General features: G+C 34.6%; 3 protein-coding genes across 9 annotated transcripts; 1 reads left to right on the top strand and 2 right to left on the bottom strand.

The window, feature by feature from the left end:
* Positions 1-658: 658 nt before the first annotated feature.
* On the bottom strand, positions 659-7,162 carry LOC107046232 (DNA repair and recombination protein RAD54-like). Its single transcript, XM_015268800.2, has 6 exons — positions 6,800-7,162; positions 6,359-6,604; positions 4,845-5,035; positions 4,418-4,620; positions 3,453-3,895; positions 659-3,109 (listed from the first exon to the last, which is right to left on the bottom strand). The coding sequence occupies exons 1-6, from the start codon at positions 6,800-6,802 to the stop codon at positions 1,868-1,870; spliced, it is 2,328 nt and encodes a 775-aa protein (XP_015124286.1). The 5' UTR covers positions 6,803-7,162; the 3' UTR covers positions 659-1,867.
* Positions 7,022-13,553, top strand: LOC107046233 (uncharacterized protein C3orf18 homolog). 5 transcript variants are annotated; one of them, XM_029126679.1, is made up of 5 exons: positions 7,028-7,079; positions 7,155-7,543; positions 7,620-7,930; positions 8,642-8,785; positions 8,861-13,553. In XM_029126679.1, exons 2-5 carry the CDS (start codon positions 7,507-7,509, stop codon positions 8,912-8,914), a joined length of 546 nt encoding a protein of 181 aa, XP_028982512.1. In that variant the 5' UTR covers positions 7,028-7,079; positions 7,155-7,506; the 3' UTR covers positions 8,915-13,553. The 5 variants fall into 5 exon arrangements, with proteins under 5 accessions (XP_028982514.1, XP_015124291.1, XP_028982513.1 ...); XM_029126681.1 differs by having other exon boundaries at positions 7,022-7,543; positions 8,845-13,553; XM_015268805.2 differs by having other exon boundaries at positions 7,022-7,543.
* Positions 13,554-13,791: 238 nt separating this feature from the next.
* Positions 13,792-16,979, bottom strand: LOC107046235 (high mobility group protein I). Of its 3 annotated transcripts, none has more exons than XM_015268807.1 (3): positions 16,628-16,979; positions 15,099-15,341; positions 13,792-14,914 (listed from the first exon to the last, which is right to left on the bottom strand). In XM_015268807.1, the coding sequence occupies exons 2-3, from the start codon at positions 15,321-15,323 to the stop codon at positions 14,780-14,782; spliced, it is 360 nt and encodes a 119-aa protein (XP_015124293.1). In that variant the 5' UTR covers positions 15,324-15,341; positions 16,628-16,979; the 3' UTR covers positions 13,792-14,779. The 3 variants fall into 3 exon arrangements, with proteins under 3 accessions (XP_015124293.1, XP_015124295.1, XP_015124294.1); XM_015268809.2 differs by having other exon boundaries at positions 13,792-14,911; positions 16,628-16,757; XM_015268808.1 differs by lacking the exon at positions 16,628-16,979 and adding an exon at positions 16,562-16,627.
* Between the last annotated feature and the right edge of the window lie 306 nt (positions 16,980-17,285).

The following is a 17,285-nucleotide window of genomic DNA, read 5'->3' on the forward strand; positions in this document are numbered from 1 at the left end:
GCTCCAAGTTGTTTTTGAGTTTATCGATTTCACTTGAATTTACATTATGACCCATCACAATTGAAAGAAAAAGAATGTAAAATTATTGAAAATGTTTTTTTTTTCATATTGATAAATTAATTACGGATATGTAGATTCTGTTTAATATTATTGGTAGATCTTTATCAGCAATTACTTCTAAACGAAAATATTTTCTTTTACACTAAGTAATTTCTGATAAGCGTCTACGGAGAATCATTATATCCTTGGAACATGTGTGGTAGTTATGACTGTCAATTTAAATTTTCATTTCTTGCAATGGATCGAAATCGGATATTTCTTAGGGTCTCCTCTGGAACAGGTATCCAGGGGTCTCTTACTTTTTTTTTAAAAGAATAGATTCTTTCGAAAACAAGGAGAGGCCCATCATGATACCTGCCCCACATGAGATATCACTGCGAAACCTCCGTTTAGGAAATGGGTAAGCGATTTTCTATGCTGTCGACATCAATTTTTTAGTATTTTCGAAAATTATTGATAATCTATAAATAAAAGATAAAATTGTTAAATAATGAAAATATTATAACATAGTAACAAGAGAGAGATCAGCTTTGCAGATTGAAATGCCGAGGGCGCAGCACGTTTCAACAAATTGAAATGATCGAGCGAAATGTAGCAATTAACTAGAAACTTCTTTATTCATGACCTAGATGTTATATACAATGACAATAATCCCCATTACTATTAGTCTTAACATCTTCAATGTTTTTCGCATGTGAGATCCTGCAAGACGTAAATGTTTGCCAGAACTCGAGAACATTTCCGTAATAATTTGTCATACAATTTCGGTACAAAAATAGAAAGTGAGAAATACATTGTTAGCTCTCCTATCTCTCTGACGAGAATTAGTGACCACCAAGCGTTGAAAGACTGCCCCTCCAGTTTTGTCCACATATCAATAATGCACATTTGCCTCAAATACAAAAATGAATCCCTTAAAATTTTTCTATTTATGAATGAATTACCGCAGGTAATCAAAAACCACAAGTGTCACATTTCACCATTGAAACTCATATTTCGATCATGAAATTATTCACAAGATATTGAAAGGAAAATGTTTAAAAAAATGCGAAAATCTAAATGGTAATAAACACAAAATGCTACGATAGGTCGATCTCTTGTCCTTCTTTTTACTAGTATCCTTCCAAATGTTTCCTGCACATCTAATGGGTGACCTTGGACTGCAATACAATAATCAAGAAATCTGAACTAGAGTTATGAGAAAGAGCCCGCAGGTACATATTTTATATGCAATGAGACTGGGCGAACTTGAAATTTTTATTGTCATCACATCATATCTCATGAACCTCGTGCCTACAAAAATTGTGAGTGCTAATCAGAAATAAATAGTTAATTCTATAGGAACCAAACAAATTCCAATCAATTTTTCTAATCATTTGAGAAGAGAAGCAGATTAAGGACTCGATTTTGTAAACTATTCCAATAGTGTGACGAATCAATTCCATTCCATTCTGAAATCATTTGTTTGAAAACGTATCGGAATTTAATGAAGGTATAGAAAGATTTTTGGAAGTTCTCTGCATCTCCTACTTGAAGATACAAACGAGTTAACATTGACATATTCATCCAAACTGATCTTGAAATTGACTTGATATTCTGTTTTATCACTGTTACTGACTACAAATATCATCGAAAGGGAAAAATTTCGAGAAATTTTGCCAAGCAGCCTTTGTAATATATAAAATTCTCTAGAAAAAAATATACTCTGATATGTCTCAATGAAATCACTCGTATTTCGGCTGTTACATATTACAGATGTTTGGACTCATCCTCCTCCCCAGAATTCATTTATCAAACTATCCAATTATCAAGAATGATCAGACTTTGCTGCCTCTATCTCCTCTACCTTTGTACCTCCCTCCTTAACAGTCTCAGTAGAACGATGATGGAAAACAAACGAAATCCCACTTCTCCAACAATGTCTCAGAGGAATATCAGGTAGAAGCCTAGGCCCATGTGCATGCCTCCAATCCGAAAGATCAGAATTACAATCAGAGTCTTCAGGTGGCCCTTTAATCTCCATTCCATTGACACATCTCTTACACTTGAACTTGGAATGTGTATCCGAAACTGTATTCTCCTCCAGCTTGAATAAATCTCTGAGATCGGTTAGAGTAAAGTGTCTACAAACATCATCCTCCTGATCCACAACAGTAGAACTTAGTGCCTTCTTGTGTGCCTGACGCTGGAAGATCTTTTCCTCAATTGTCCCAGTGCAGAGGAAACGATAAACAAAACAGGGCTTTTTTTGCCCATCTCTCCAGACCCGAGCCATCGCCTGATCATCATTAGCAGGATTCCAATCTGGATCGAACATCACTAATCGATTAGCCCCAATCAAATTCAATCCACAACCTCCAGCTTTTGAACTCAGCATGAAGATGAAATCACCGCTGTCTGGATTGTTAAAGTTTTCCACCACTTTTGCCCTTTTCTTTATCGACATTGTGCCATCGAGGCGTACGTAACGATAAGTCCTCTTAGCACAAAGTTTCTCGAAAAGATCGAGAGTCTGAGTGTAGTTGGAGACTAGAACGATTTTGTCTGTTGTTGTGGATTTAATTGAAGCTAAAAGAGTGTCCAGAACCATCAGCTTGCCTGATAATTCTGGAAGGACCTCTTTTGTGCTGTAGTTTGCAGGTAAAAGCTTGGAAGCACCCTCGAATCCCTCAGAATTCTGTTGGATCTTCTCGTAGACGAGGTCTGGGTGATTGCAGAGCTTTTTCAGAAGTGTGATGGCTGACAAAGCTGATAGTGTACCGCCTCCCTTCTTTTCACCCTCGTGATTTGACATGGATTTCCGAATAGCCTCACTCTTGATGAAGTTCTTGTAAAGGGTGCTCTGGAGCTCAGTCATCTTGACGCAGACCACGAGCTCGTACTTGATGGGGAGATACTTTGAGAGGAGGGCACTCGTTCGACGGATTAGGCATTTATTTACCACGGTCACTAATTCTTGGAGGCATTCTTGAGCTCGAACACGTTCGGAGTCTGACGCTGCGGCGTCCTGACCTCGGAGAATTGGATTCTCGAACTTTTTTCGAAATTCCTGAAAAAAAAATGAATTTATGAGGTGGATCCGTTGCAAAGTAGTAAAGAATGAAAAAAAACAAGAGTTTGAACATCTCAGTGAACGGGAAATTCACTCTAGGAGACCTTTCCAAGTTAGTGAATGTTCTTCGGGTATTTTATCCTTAAACCAATGCCTATACAAATAATTTCGATGACATGCCAAAAAAGTCTTGAATAGATTATCAGAAATCTCATCGAAAGAGGAAAGTTAATTCATCATTAATGAATTATCTTCAAAAGGAGAAAGTTTTGCAATAATGTGCGATTTTCCGAAAATAAATCAATTTTTTAATTGCAAAAAAAAAGAATTGTGTTGTTACCTGAGCAGTGCCAAGCAACCCGGCATTTACGAAATGAACGAGTGAGAAATACTCCAAGAGATCATTTTGAATTGGTGTACCACTGAGCAACACTCGTCTTTTGGCCTTCAACCCCATCAAAGACTGATAAGTTTGATTCTCTGAGTTCTTCAGTCTGTGTCCCTCGTCACAAAGCACCAAGCCCACCTCATCGTGATGTAACACATGAGCATGTAATCGAAATGTTTCATAACTGATGATTAAGATAGGGTTAACACAGCGTCGTCCAAAGGTTTTCATGAATCCAGTTAATTTGTTGTCAATTTCAGTCTTGCTGCCACCATCGATTGCCAGAGGCCTCACACGACTCCCTAACCATTTGAATATTTCATTGTACCAATTTTTAACTAGAGAACTTGGAGCCACGATTATCGCTTTCTCGATCAAGGGTTTTGCTTCTGGTCCTGTTAATCAAGATTGTTCATTATGCATCAATCACGGAAACCAGTTATTTCAAAATTATTCACAGAGCTTACTTATAGACGTTCTTCCATCTAATTCTGATAAACTTACTCAGTTATAACACAGTGCCAAATGATTGTTTCGTTTCTTCTGTCCCAAACGAACACTCGTATTGGTTTTTCATATGAGACGGATTCAAAGAGATACTAACATTCTGCCTCAGACAGAAACAAACATGTGAAATCTGTGCGAGACAGATCTTTCATATTTTTTGGAAAATCTCCACCCAATATAGAACACGGGCGAAAAATAGATCCTATAGACTTGAAAGCAAGTATCAGATGGAATCGTTTGAACCTAGCCAAAATTCGCATTTAAACCGTCTCTTGATTCATCATCTCTCCTAGTTTCAATCATCAATGAGATAATTCCATTATTGGAAATATTTCATATTTCCTGACAATCGAGTAAAATTACTCATGTTCAATGAGGAATCCTTGATAATACTAGAAATATAATAAAACCTTGTTTGAGTAATGTCCAAAGAAGTGTGATACATTGAAGAGTCTTTCCAAGACCCATTTCATCTGCCATAATGCATCCAAAAGCCCCATCGATCCTCTTTCCTGTTACACACTCGTACATAAATTTTACACCCTCTCTTTGATGTGGACGTAAAATATTGCACAGTTGAGGATCCACAACAACATGCACCAGCATCTTGCTCCTGAAAATGAGTCAACATGAATACATTCCCTGAACGAAAATAAGGCTGTAATAGAGACGTCTGCAAAAGATGCACTGATCAATGTAATCATGTAATGTACCCTGAATTCCATATCACAGTTAAATGTCAATTTATTTCGAAAAAAACACTGATTCTAAGAAAAAATTTTAGAATACTTCTTTTGAAACTAACAAAATTTCCGATCAATTTAGCGCTTAACTTACTCATCAATTTTAAGACGTTCGTGCTCTGATAATTCGGGAGGTTCGTAAACCACCAGTGCATTGGCAGCATAAGGATCATGTAAAGGCCTTCTGGGACCAGAGAGTCTTGAGCCAAGCGATCTTCCCGATAACTCATAACCCGGAATGGGGATTTTGAAAGGTTTTTTCAGTAAATCTCGAATTGTTCGCTCCTAAAAATGATCAAGTATGTAACATGTGAACGATGGCATTTTTAAAATAAATGGGTAATGAATAATTGTTGATAACTTTTTTTTTCCCTCAAATGAGGTACAAACTTGTACCTCATTTGAGGGAAAAACCTATCCAGGTACAGTCGTCTCTTGCAAGATTCCCGCTCGACAATGAAACCGTGAGATTTAGAGTGTCACAAATTTTGGCCCCCCCAGCCGGGAATCGAACCCAGGTCACCCGCATGCCAATCCCACACTCTAATTATTTTACTACTTTCTTATATTTTTTCATGTCATAGTACTATCGTCAATTGAAATATCAAAATTTTGCGTATTATTTCTTTTTGTCAGATAATTCTCCATTCAGACCCTCTCAAAATTCGAATTCCTTTTCAGTCCGGGTTTAATCAAAGTTCAATTAAGGTTTAATCAGGATTTAGCTAGAGTTTAACCCAGGTTCTGTCGGAAGTTAGTCGGGCCCAGGAATCAATATGAATAAGTATTCAACATAATAAATTGGTACCTGAGTTGAATAGAGATAGAGATTTTTTTATGTAAAAAGCTCACGATGTTATTGTGTAACTGAATAAACAATGATACTATTCTTACCATTCTTCAAATTAATTAAGAAGGTATTTTAATGTACTTTTCAAGATTTTATTACTGATTTTATTATTGATGATGATTTATTGATGATTTTATTACTATTGTTGATGATTTTTTCAGCAATGATGAAAAAACCAATTTTCGCTTTCAACCAGCATAAAAAATGTGCTGTACCTCAACAACGAATTGTGTGACTCCCATCATATTCTGATAGAATCAAGAGAATATTGTTATTAATTTTTTGAGCCATAACTAATTCCATTTTGATGGTAATTTTTTGAGTGATCTTGAAATTTTTAGAAAAATATCAATTTTTCGCATCTGTATGAAAAATTACATTTTAATAGATGCCAATGAATAGAGCTTATTAAAGTCTATATTCACAAAAAAGTTCATTCAATTCAACTGATCCTTTACAGGAAAATTTCGAGAGAGAGAAAAAATGAAGAAAAAAACAATATATAGACACCATCTAAAAATTGCATATTCGGACTTTTTAGACCATGTTTAGTTACCATAACACAAAAAATTGGAAACTGAAATTTGAGCGATTACAAAGCTTCCATTCGGAAGCAACCATGGTCCTTTTTAGTCTTTTACAGAGCTTTTAAAAATGAAGAATTTAGTCTCTTCAATGTGGTCAAGGAGATTAATTTTGCTTCTTTTCATTCTTTTCCTCTCACCACTTAATTTCTGATTTTTTAAAATAATACTCACATGGTCTGAAATAATGTCCTGAGTTGCTGACAAGTCCTTGTCACTCAATTTAACAGCCTTTTTATCAGCAATGAGTAGTGGATTTCCTTTTGCTGCAAGTCTAATTCGTTTCTCTCTAGGTGCAACATTCTCGTCAACATTCTTCGGTTCTTCTCTTTTATATTGAGTAATTGCTGATGTGTTTATATTCTCGATATTCAATAGGAGGGGACGTTTACCACACTGACTCGGTGCCAGCGATCTATTCTGTATTAAACATAGATAAAACAATTCTTCATTTTTGTAACAGAGACTACATTCGCCACTATCGCTATAAAGAATAAGGTTAAATGCAAAATGTTTGCTCAAAACTTATCTCTTTCGGCCACTTCACTACTGAATTACATTAAAATTCCTTTGATGTTAACCAAAAATTTATTTCTGCTATGAATAAACTCTTACCATCTCTCGCAACTTTATTCACTCGTCACTGACTGTCAAATTTTTACATCGACTTCAATAAAGTTCAATCAAGAACAAAAAATAACAAAAGTAACATAGATATTATTTTTCAAATCAAGTTTTTCCGTCAATAACAAATGAGTTCCGCCTTTGTTGAAACAATATGGGTTGATGGCGCCATTCATCAACTCATAGATTTAACAACAGATGTCTCGCGTCCAGTCGAAAAAAAAACTTCACCGTCGATTGATCCTCATCAACACAAAACCTTTTTAAACTGGTAACAAATCTGAATCTTTTTGTTGTGTGCAGAAAATTCCAGAGTATTAAAAGGGCACATCTCTCCTGTGTTCAGCATATATACATATATAGATTGTATATGTAGTGGGCGTTCCTCACTATATACCTGTGAGTTTGCAGCTCAAACGGCAAACGGTTAGTGATGTACATAAACGCAGGGAAGTATGATCGACTAGACGTCATTGAGTTCAAATTCACGTGAGATTTTGTAAAGTTTGTTTAAAGTTGATTGAGATTACTTCGAAAATCATTTAATTTACATTTATGTTTCTCACTTTCTGATAACGGTGGCGGCTAGGGAGGCTAAAATTAAATGTGATAATTTAATGGTAAAAATCAACTGGATCTGACTTTAGTCAAAAAGATAAAACGAACTAACATATTCAGAACTTAAATTTATATGAATCATGGCACTTGAAATCTCCACGGAATGTTCTAACCAAGGTTGATTAATTAATAGTAATTATAATAACAATTAAATAACAAGAATAATTGAAAATGAAAAAAAATGTCATGGAAGATGAAGGTAACACCACTACTGGGCTAACAACAATTCTCCAGAACTTAGAGCGGGTTACTACGGAAATGAGTAAAGCTATTTACAATGGGACAACCTCCGTGGATTATCCCACAATTTCAGATTTCATCAACGAAACAACACAGGTGGATGTGTTGAAGGCTGTTGCTACACCACCAACAACGAATTCAACAAGGAGTTGTACAACAACCACTACTGAGGAGCCATTTGATGAGTTTGGCCCACCTGATGGAGTGGAATACATATTTGTCCCACTCGGGGTGATGATATTCGTAGTGATACTCACTGCAGTGGTGAGAATGCTTGAAGAATCTTGAAAAAAATTCGAAGATCCTTGAAAAAAAATTCATTGTTGACATTATTTTGTGACAATCTCATCAAAGGACCTGTATCACCTGAGAAAATATCCACAAAAATTTTTTTCCATTCTCCTCTAGATCGACTCATGTCCGAGCTGTTTCAATCATAAGTGACATGCGATCTTTTTTGTAGCTGTGGAAATATCTCTCAGTATTTGTTGACGTAATTACACTTTCTTGAGATATTGAAGAAAATAATTTTCTCTGAATTTTACAATTCACCCCCGTTTACCACATTATCTTGTAAATAACTGGAATTATGGAAGAGCAGGATTAATAGCCCCCTATTGTGTTGTTATCAGTCGTGTGATATCGAGGAGAAAGAGAAAGAGAAAGAGAGAGAGAGAGAGAGAGAGAGAGAGAGAGAGAGAGAAATTTTACAATAAAAAGCAGCCGACGTGATACTCAGTGGTCCTCCGTTCGATTCTTGGCTGAGGGCACGGCATTATTTTCTCTACAAAATTTCAATGATCTTCGAATTAGTTTTACCTAACAGTGATAGGTGGAATTGGCTGCAAATAGACACATCCATTTTTGCTCCTCACAAAATTTCCTTTAGAAAAGGTTTCTTTGTAGATCAATCATATTCGTATTCAACTCGGTGAGTTTGACCATTTCATAATTAATTCATCTTATGAATCGAAGGTATTGATAATATCAAGAAGACGAAGAATGGAGCGTCTGAGACACAGGCTCATGCCCCTGTACAACTTTGACCCAGGCGAGGAGGGTGAAGATGATTGGGAAACTGAATTACTCGACGAAGGACTCGGAAGGACCCAGAGACGAGTATGATCACATTATTCTTCTGTTTTAAAACAATAACTAAAATCTAAACTCAACTGAAGAATTTAATTATTTCAGCAGGGATATCAGTCGATGGATAATGAAGAGAATGTCGAATTATTTAGCCACTGACGCACGATTCGTCGTGACTGCAGCAATAAAAGCGATGATAATCCAATGAGGATACCACATCATTTCTTGAATGTAACGGATGGCAATGATGAGGGCGTGGAATTGCAGTCCATCGACGAAGATGTGTGCTGACAGTGCTCTCGCACTACGAAAATTTAGCCAAACATTTGAATGGCAGCATTTCCATGTAGAATTAATAAGATCCATACTATTTCATTCTTGAAATTGAGGAGTGATTTTAATTTTACAGAGATGTTTGAATGTTGAAACACTAGGATCAATGATTTTCTTCATATTTAACATCTTATAGATAAAAGAGGGATAAAATAAGGTGTAAAGAAGTGGTACACCACAACATATCGACTTTCCGCACCTTCGACATTTCTTATTCCTGATAAAGTTATCAAAATGTTCTACAATAGATGGGTAATACAATATAATTTTCATTTCGGCAGTTTTCCTTCCAAGATTCTCACTATCGTACTCATGCCATAATTGGAAGGAAAGTCATAGAATATCTCTCAAGGAATTTTATTTTCGACTGTTCTTTCTGGCCCTCTCTCAAAACTGTGTGAAAGAAATTTGACGAACGAAAGATCATTTATGTCGAGAAATTTTTATAAAGACTATCTGAACAGATTAAATTCTATGGGGAGATCAAAATCTTTCAATTGTGTCGCAAAATAAAAATTTCTCTCAAAAATGTCTCTAAGTTCTATTTTTCTTTGATTTTTTTTCAAGCATGTATTTTATAGTCAATATATCTATAAAACAAATAGTGTGGCAGGTTCCATGCGACTGTTACTCTACGCATTATGTTTGCTCCTTTCATTTTTATTTCTAACGTTAGGACCAATTTAATTGGTATGTATGCTTCCGAGTGGATTCGAACTTACTCTGGAATCACACACATTCGGTCACAGACACATATACCCGACAATATTCTGGAAAATCATAATATAAAAACCATATTGTGATGTTTTTTTATATTACTTACTTGATATTACTTTTGAAGTCATCTCCATGTGTGAATAAGTAGGAACATGACAACTTATCAATTGTTGAAGGAGATAAATGGCTTTATCTCAAGAACTATTGGGTAGATAGAAAGGTCTTATTTCGAATTTATAACTCATATTATCATGCAAGCAAGCGAGTTTCAAGAAAAGCAAATTAAAAAATGGCCATATCTCTAGAACTTCGAATGAACGAATATTCATATTTTGATTTCGAAATGCTGATTTGAAAGGGAAAGTCATTGAAGTCGGTTGAGTAGATTTTGAGATATTGAAGAGTTTAAAAAATAATACCTCATGGATTTTCAAAACTAAGAGAGATTTTCTTCAAAAAGTTCTGTCACACAAAAATATCAATTTTTCGGAGAATCCGAAATCCAAAATTTTTTAGAGACCAGCTGTTATTTTATTGTATTTGAATCAGGCAGAGTCGCTAAAAATTTTTGATTATATTATATGTAATTATTTTAAAATAATTTGTTAATTGTTGAGGATGTAGTCAACGTTTCATTATTCATCCAACTTTTCATGAATTCTTCAAGATCTAGGAGTATTTGGCCAGTCATTCTGTATGCTAGCATAGTGAAGAGTAACAAGTGAAAACTTTTTTAATTGTGAATTTCCTATAAAAACATGTGAATAATTGTATTTTTTTATAACGGAGCAAAGTTACGGTTGCTTATGAATATATTTCCGAATGAGATAAACTCTGATTCTAGTTCATTATCTTCTTTGATAAATGAAATTTTAAAAAATACACACAATCCACACACACACATACACCCACACGAGACTTTTCAGGCTACGCTTACTTGCAAAATATTAGAAACTTAATTTTTGAACAATAGATTGCTCTCATTTGATAGCAAAAATTAATTGTGTTATCTTGTATCTCGATCACGAATAATCGTATTCGTATCATCTTTTGATTAAAATGAGAACGCATTGGAATGAATGTTTTAAATCATAATTTGATTGATTTCGCAAATGTTTTTTCCATTTCATTCAAAAACCGATTTTTGAAAACACATCTCACAAATAATATGTTGTAATTGAATAATGAATATTGCAATTACTATCATATTCTAATAGAATCAAGAAGTCATTGACGTAATTGTATTATCAATCATGATTAAATACCTTTAAATAATGATTTTTAAAGTGATTGTTAAAAAATTGATTTTGCAAGAAATATCATTATTTTTGAAACTTACGATAAATTGAATCTTCAACGGTGTCAAAAGGTCGGGCTGATTAAAGTCCATATTCAGAAAAAAATAATAAATTTCACTAGTTTCCTTATAAGAAGATTTCAAAAAAATGAATGCAGACCTGAGACTACCCATATGCATACATACAGACATAATCTAAAAATTTGAATGTGGAAATTACAAAAAAGGTTTTTGGAATGCAGCCATTTTTCAGATATACGTATAGTTAACGAAACTTTCCCTCTTGACTTGAATCGTTCTACTATTATTCCGATTTCAGTGCTTAAAAATATTATGGGACGCTCATGATCGAAAAAAATTCCCAAAAATGTTGGAAATAATTCGATAATCCTATAAAATTACTTGAATTAGTCTTTATGCATTTCGTTTATTCGATCGATTATAAATTCTACAACAGCTCTAAAAATTTAGTCTTTGGAGGGCTTTTCAACTTTTAAATTGAAAATATCCGTACTAGTCGAATGTATGTCATTTTATCAATCTACCTGACATTTATTTTATTACATAGAACACGAGGAATCATAATGGTTACAATTTAATTGTATTAATATCCAGTACTTTTACAAGTTTCAATCATTGATGAAAAAGAAATACCAATCGTGCAATGTATTTCAAGTATAATTCTTCAACTTTGAGGCGATGATTGTTCATTAAATGTTAAAATTCACATGAAAAGGGTGATCGATTCCACATCGTCACATCTAGTTTTCGAAACTAATGTCAAATTCCTCTTTCGATTTTCGACACGACGTCATTTTTTACACTATTGAGATCACTCTTTACTTAAAATATGGGGAACTGGCCGAAGATTAAACGGTACAGAACTCAAATACCGTCGAAGGTTTTTTTCATGTGGACGTCTCCAAATAATATTTAAGGGTGTACTTCATCATGACGCTTGAAAATTGATTCAATTATAGTTTTTAGTATATTATGTTCATATCTTGTAAATACTGTTTATACAGAAGTTGACAAAAAAGAAATTGACAAATCTCTAAATTGCTTCAATTAATCGCTACATGACAAATGAAGAAAGTGCAATATTTCTGCAAATGGATTAATATTAAACAATCAATACTAATCAACTGTACTACAGCTGCGTCCATGCGATTCTGGAATGTATCTTTCAACGTGCCAAAGACTGAGTAGCCGGTGACAAAATTCGAATCTAAAAAATTTTAAAATTGCTAATATAATGGCCAATGGAGAAGATACTTCCAATTAAAATATGTGGCAACTTATGAAATACGTGCGTACTGCAGAGAACGACAATCTGTGGTGTCAATTGCATAATTATTCATTTTTTAAATTAAAGGGGAATTAAAAATCCTTTGATTAGAATCAGAGGAGAGACGATTCTATGAATATTTAATACTCGTCTTTCTGTACTGGATTAAGCTAAGATTATCTTCGATTTGAGATTTAGTCAGAAACTTCACCTGTGATAGACTCGACTGTTGCGCATTTTTCAAATCTGTAGCGAAGTGATGGAGAGAGACAAGTACAAAAATTTCATATAGATTGTTTTCTTCGTTCTAATTTCAACCAATTAGAGTGCAGTATTCAGAGTCGCGTCATATCTTCACATCAGTTTTATTTTGATCTAATCTACCCCGCTTCGGGTGGATTATCAAGGTGATAATTCCACACTAGCCTATCAATTGTTTTCCTATTTTTGACGGATATTTCCCATACATTCGTTACATGTTTCACGTAACCCCAAACGCGGCACTTTAATCGGTTAAAATGAGAACACAAAAACTATCCTCCGAATGCTCTTCGACTGTAAAAATTCATTAAATATGTTCACTCATGTTTTCCTACCTATAAATTATCAGCATAAGTTTTCCAATAAAACCCCTTTCGCACCAAAACTATAAAAAAAAGTGTCGGGGTATGACAACGGATTATCTTTGAAATGTCTCGTTCGCTTGGTATATAAAAAGAAATATCAAGCAAATCTTTTCTTAGTCCATGAAATTCATTAAGAACACCGAGTACGATGTTTTTCTCCCAGCCGCTTATTCCAAACATACTCATGAAATAATCTGCAAAATTATTTTGCACTCGGCGTTTCTTATTCCAATAGTGGGATAATTTTTAAATGCCTCCATGAATGATGAAAATAATCAACTCTATCTGTTTTTATTAATTCGGTATAATCCAATGTGTATTGTTGCAATAATCAAATAGCCAGTTACACAAAGTTGTAGCTATTTTTCTGTTCATGTGAAAAAACAACCACTTTCAGCATCATTTGCAAAAGGAATTGTAGATAATAATGCAGTAGTTACATACAATAAAATCGTATAGCTGGCCTATGAATCATGTAATGGAAATTATTAAACGCTCTTTTAGTCATATTGTAATCTTTCGGATATAAGAGCGTAACTCAAATGGTTGAAATTATTTTCGTCTGAGAGACCCATCGTCAAACCAAAGTCCTTATTCACGAATTTGAATTATTTAATTTCTTCAACTAAGCATAAAAGTATTCAAAACAGTAAAAAATCCAGAATAATAATAAGAAAAGTTAAGCTTCAAAAGATTTTTCAACGTAAGAATGATTTTCTCGCCTTGAAATACCCCCCCCCCCCAACTCACCAAAGGACATCATAATTACAGGATGTACCGAATTAAATAAGAGTATTTTGTGAATTTATTTACTTTAATACAAATTTTACATTCACACAATGTTGCTGTCTCAGAAACGGACCTCTGTTGTACATTTGTTTGCGTAATTATTACATTTTTTCCATTTCATTTTTTGGACAATTGCAATATGTTGAAATAGACTTCACGCGTTCATAACATACTAAAGAATATTCTACTGTTTTGCATTCTTTAAAAAATTTTCGTTTCTAGTTACTCTTATTAGCGTCTTTAACAATAAAAAATTTCAAAACTGGACTGGGGATGTTTGTCATTGTGGAATATTTTTTTTTTATTAATTTATTTAAATTGAATTCGTCATACGTCCGTTTGAGAATTAGTATCAGTGTGCACGAGTAGATGAATAAATTGATTAGTTCTCAATAAAAAATAATCAAAAGCTAAGGGAGAGAAATTACTGCAAAATTCACAAGATATTTTCAAATGTGTTTTTAATCCTTTTTTGTTCATTTATAAGTTGTCTGGCGTTTTGTTCTCAATAATTAATCGACTGGACCTTTCAATGCCGTCAAATTTCGTCCAAGATGTTAATTGATAAAATAATATTTAGAAAAGAAGAAAATAGAAAAAAATAGACGCACTGTGCGTTGAATTTATATTAAAAGTAAAATTCATTAATAAGTTTGCTCTTTCCATACATCACTTTCAACTCATTTTGTTCATAGTTTTTATTCGCAACTTTTACTTGATTGAATCGGCCATCTTATCATTAATTATTCGAAATGTACATTTTCATAGCTTCTTGAGAAAAGTATCTACTCGTCACACGGTTTTCATCGCGTTACCAAACAATGTAAATCTTAGAAACAAAATGCGAAGAATTAGAATGATAGAAGGACGTAATGTAGACTCAGGCAAAAATGATTTGTTCTTCCTTTATATGTTGTTGATGAGACTTCAGTTTATGAAGATCATAAAGATGGAATTATTTTTTCTCAATCAGTTCAATTCTCCTCCTCATCCTCCTCGTCTTCCTGCTCGTCCTCCTCCTCACCAGTACTCTCTGGTTTTTCTTCCACTTTCTTGGGCCTTCCACGTGCACGACCTGATGATGGAGCTGTTGATTTCGGTGAACCCTGCTACGGAAAAAAAGAAGCATTAAAAATTACACAACGGTTCAAAATATGAACTGGATCATTTTCACCAATCAATAATTGTTTACAATCACAAAGAGTGGTCAATATCAATCAGTAGGGGACCGAGAATTATTGAAAAAAAAGTCTAAGTGATTAAATTTGATGAGATTTTCTCGACTTTTATTACCTTCTTTTTATGAGAGCCCTTAGGTCTTCCCCTTCCCCTCTTAACTGGTCCAGGTGGTGCATCATCCTCATTATCAGATTTTGGTGGGCGTGGTGTATTGTTGGTTTTTTCTGCTGCTGATCTACCACGTTTCTTAGCCTCCTTAACAGCACCTTTATCCGTTTTCGCTGGCCTCCCACGCTTCTTCTTCTGCTCTTCAACTACTGGTGAATTGTCGTCCGACATATTCGAACTTTGATAACTCTAAAAGAAAGAACATGAACTTTTCAAATTAGTTCAAGCTCAATTAATTATTTCCAAGTGTTGTCGAAACATTATCTATTAATTATACCTCCCCCAATTGAAGTTTATGAACAAAAACTAGAGGGCCAAATATATAATATATTACCCCTTCCCCCTCTTTCACCGTGTGTAATTAACGAACATTATTTTTGATCAGTTTTATTGGAAAAACACATTTTTCAATTTTTGAATGTAAAAAATGAAACAATTTTTGAAAATAAAATTCAATTATAATGATATTGGTGGATGCCTCAAATAAATGACGAGTATCGATTTTCTCTGAGGGGTTGGACGATTTCTTCAAAGACATTGTGATCGATAACTCGGAGAAATCCTTGATCAACTTACATATAAAAAATTAAAAATCGTCATATTTTTTGTTCCAAGAAATATGAAATTCATTATATGCCCAACAAAATCTCTAGCCATTCCAAGCCCTCACTCGCCAGCCCCATCAAATTCTTAACGTTCCCGCCATCACATTGGTAGAAAAAAACTCGAGAGCACAGAAAAAATCGTAAAAAACGAAGAAAATTACTCGTAAAATGTGTAAAAATCACATAAATTTCTCTGTAAAAATTCCAATTTGTATCGGGAAAGTAAATTCATACTAAATTATTAACCAACGAAAAATCACTCGCCCGCCATTTTCAAAATACAACTTGGAGAAACCTCGAGAGAAAACGACGCGTGGGTCACGGCGGCGCCCTTAACCGTTTTCGACCCGAGAGTGAACCGACGCCAAACATCGTGGAAATTCGCGCGTCACTTTTATCCACTTCACAGAAAATCCTGATGCAAAATTTGCCTCTAGAAAAATGTTTAAGATGGCTAAAAAAAAAAACTGGACGAAAAGTTGAAATTTTCAAAAATCAATCACGAATAAAATCAGTAGAATTAATTGAACAAATGACTATTTTCCCGGCTTGCGACGCCATTGAATCGTAGTGTCAGAACGGCGAGAGGACGACGCGGCGTCGAGCGTGCGTCCCAAAACCCACAACACCCGTAAAGCCATTCCGCTTGCTGCGAAAATTAATATCTCTGCAAGTAAACGATCTAACAATCCCCAATTTATTCGAGAAAATTTCTAATTATTCAAACTAATTATTAAGATTCTGTTCACATCACTTCAAACTATGCAATCATGTGGTTTAAATAAATATATTGAATAAAAATACCTTGGTTAAAAAATCAAATAATTTTTAATTAAAACACGACGATAAACGTTCACAGTGGATACTCACCTCCGGATCTTTCGTGGTGTTGTAGGAGACAAAGGCGGTTGCCGGTGCGCGCGTCGTAGCGTCGGCGTCTAGCACACTGAGACGCGATTCGAGTTGCACTATCGCGAATGCCCTCCCTCAAGCTGTTCTCACACACTTTCCTATCCACTAATACACTCCAAGATATTTCTTGTATGTGTAGAAGTATAGGGACTGTTTATACGATACACTGATGTGCTTCTTCCCCCTCCTCAAACACTATCCCCACTACTCGCGGTCTTTTAGTTCTCATTCTCCCCACCAGCCCAATTCCATCTTATTCTTTTTTTTATTGTTTACTGAATTGTTTATTTGTCTCTCTCTAATTTTTTTGCAGATATATATATATATATATGTATGTGTGATTGTTTTCGTGGAATTTTTTATGGGAATCCACGAGTGAATCGACGAAAGACAATTTTTATCAGGTTACTTGAGCCGATAAAAATGTTTTTCAATTATTTTTCTAGATAATTGTAGCTCTTGAAGTTCTCTCACAGCGTTGCAATGTATTCCCGCCAAAAAATACCCCACTCCTTCCTTTCCCCCACTCCTCACGTGGGATTCTCAGCCGATCGATTCATTCGGGAATCTCCAACCAAACGCTGATTTTCTGTTACTAATTGAATTAATTTTCTTT

The sequence above is a fragment of the Diachasma alloeum genome, unplaced genomic scaffold, assembly GCF_001412515.2.
Source record: "Diachasma alloeum isolate Michigan unplaced genomic scaffold, Dall2.0 Dall_scaffold_01234, whole genome shotgun sequence".
In the NCBI taxonomy this organism is placed as follows: Eukaryota; Metazoa; Arthropoda; class Insecta; order Hymenoptera; family Braconidae; genus Diachasma; species Diachasma alloeum.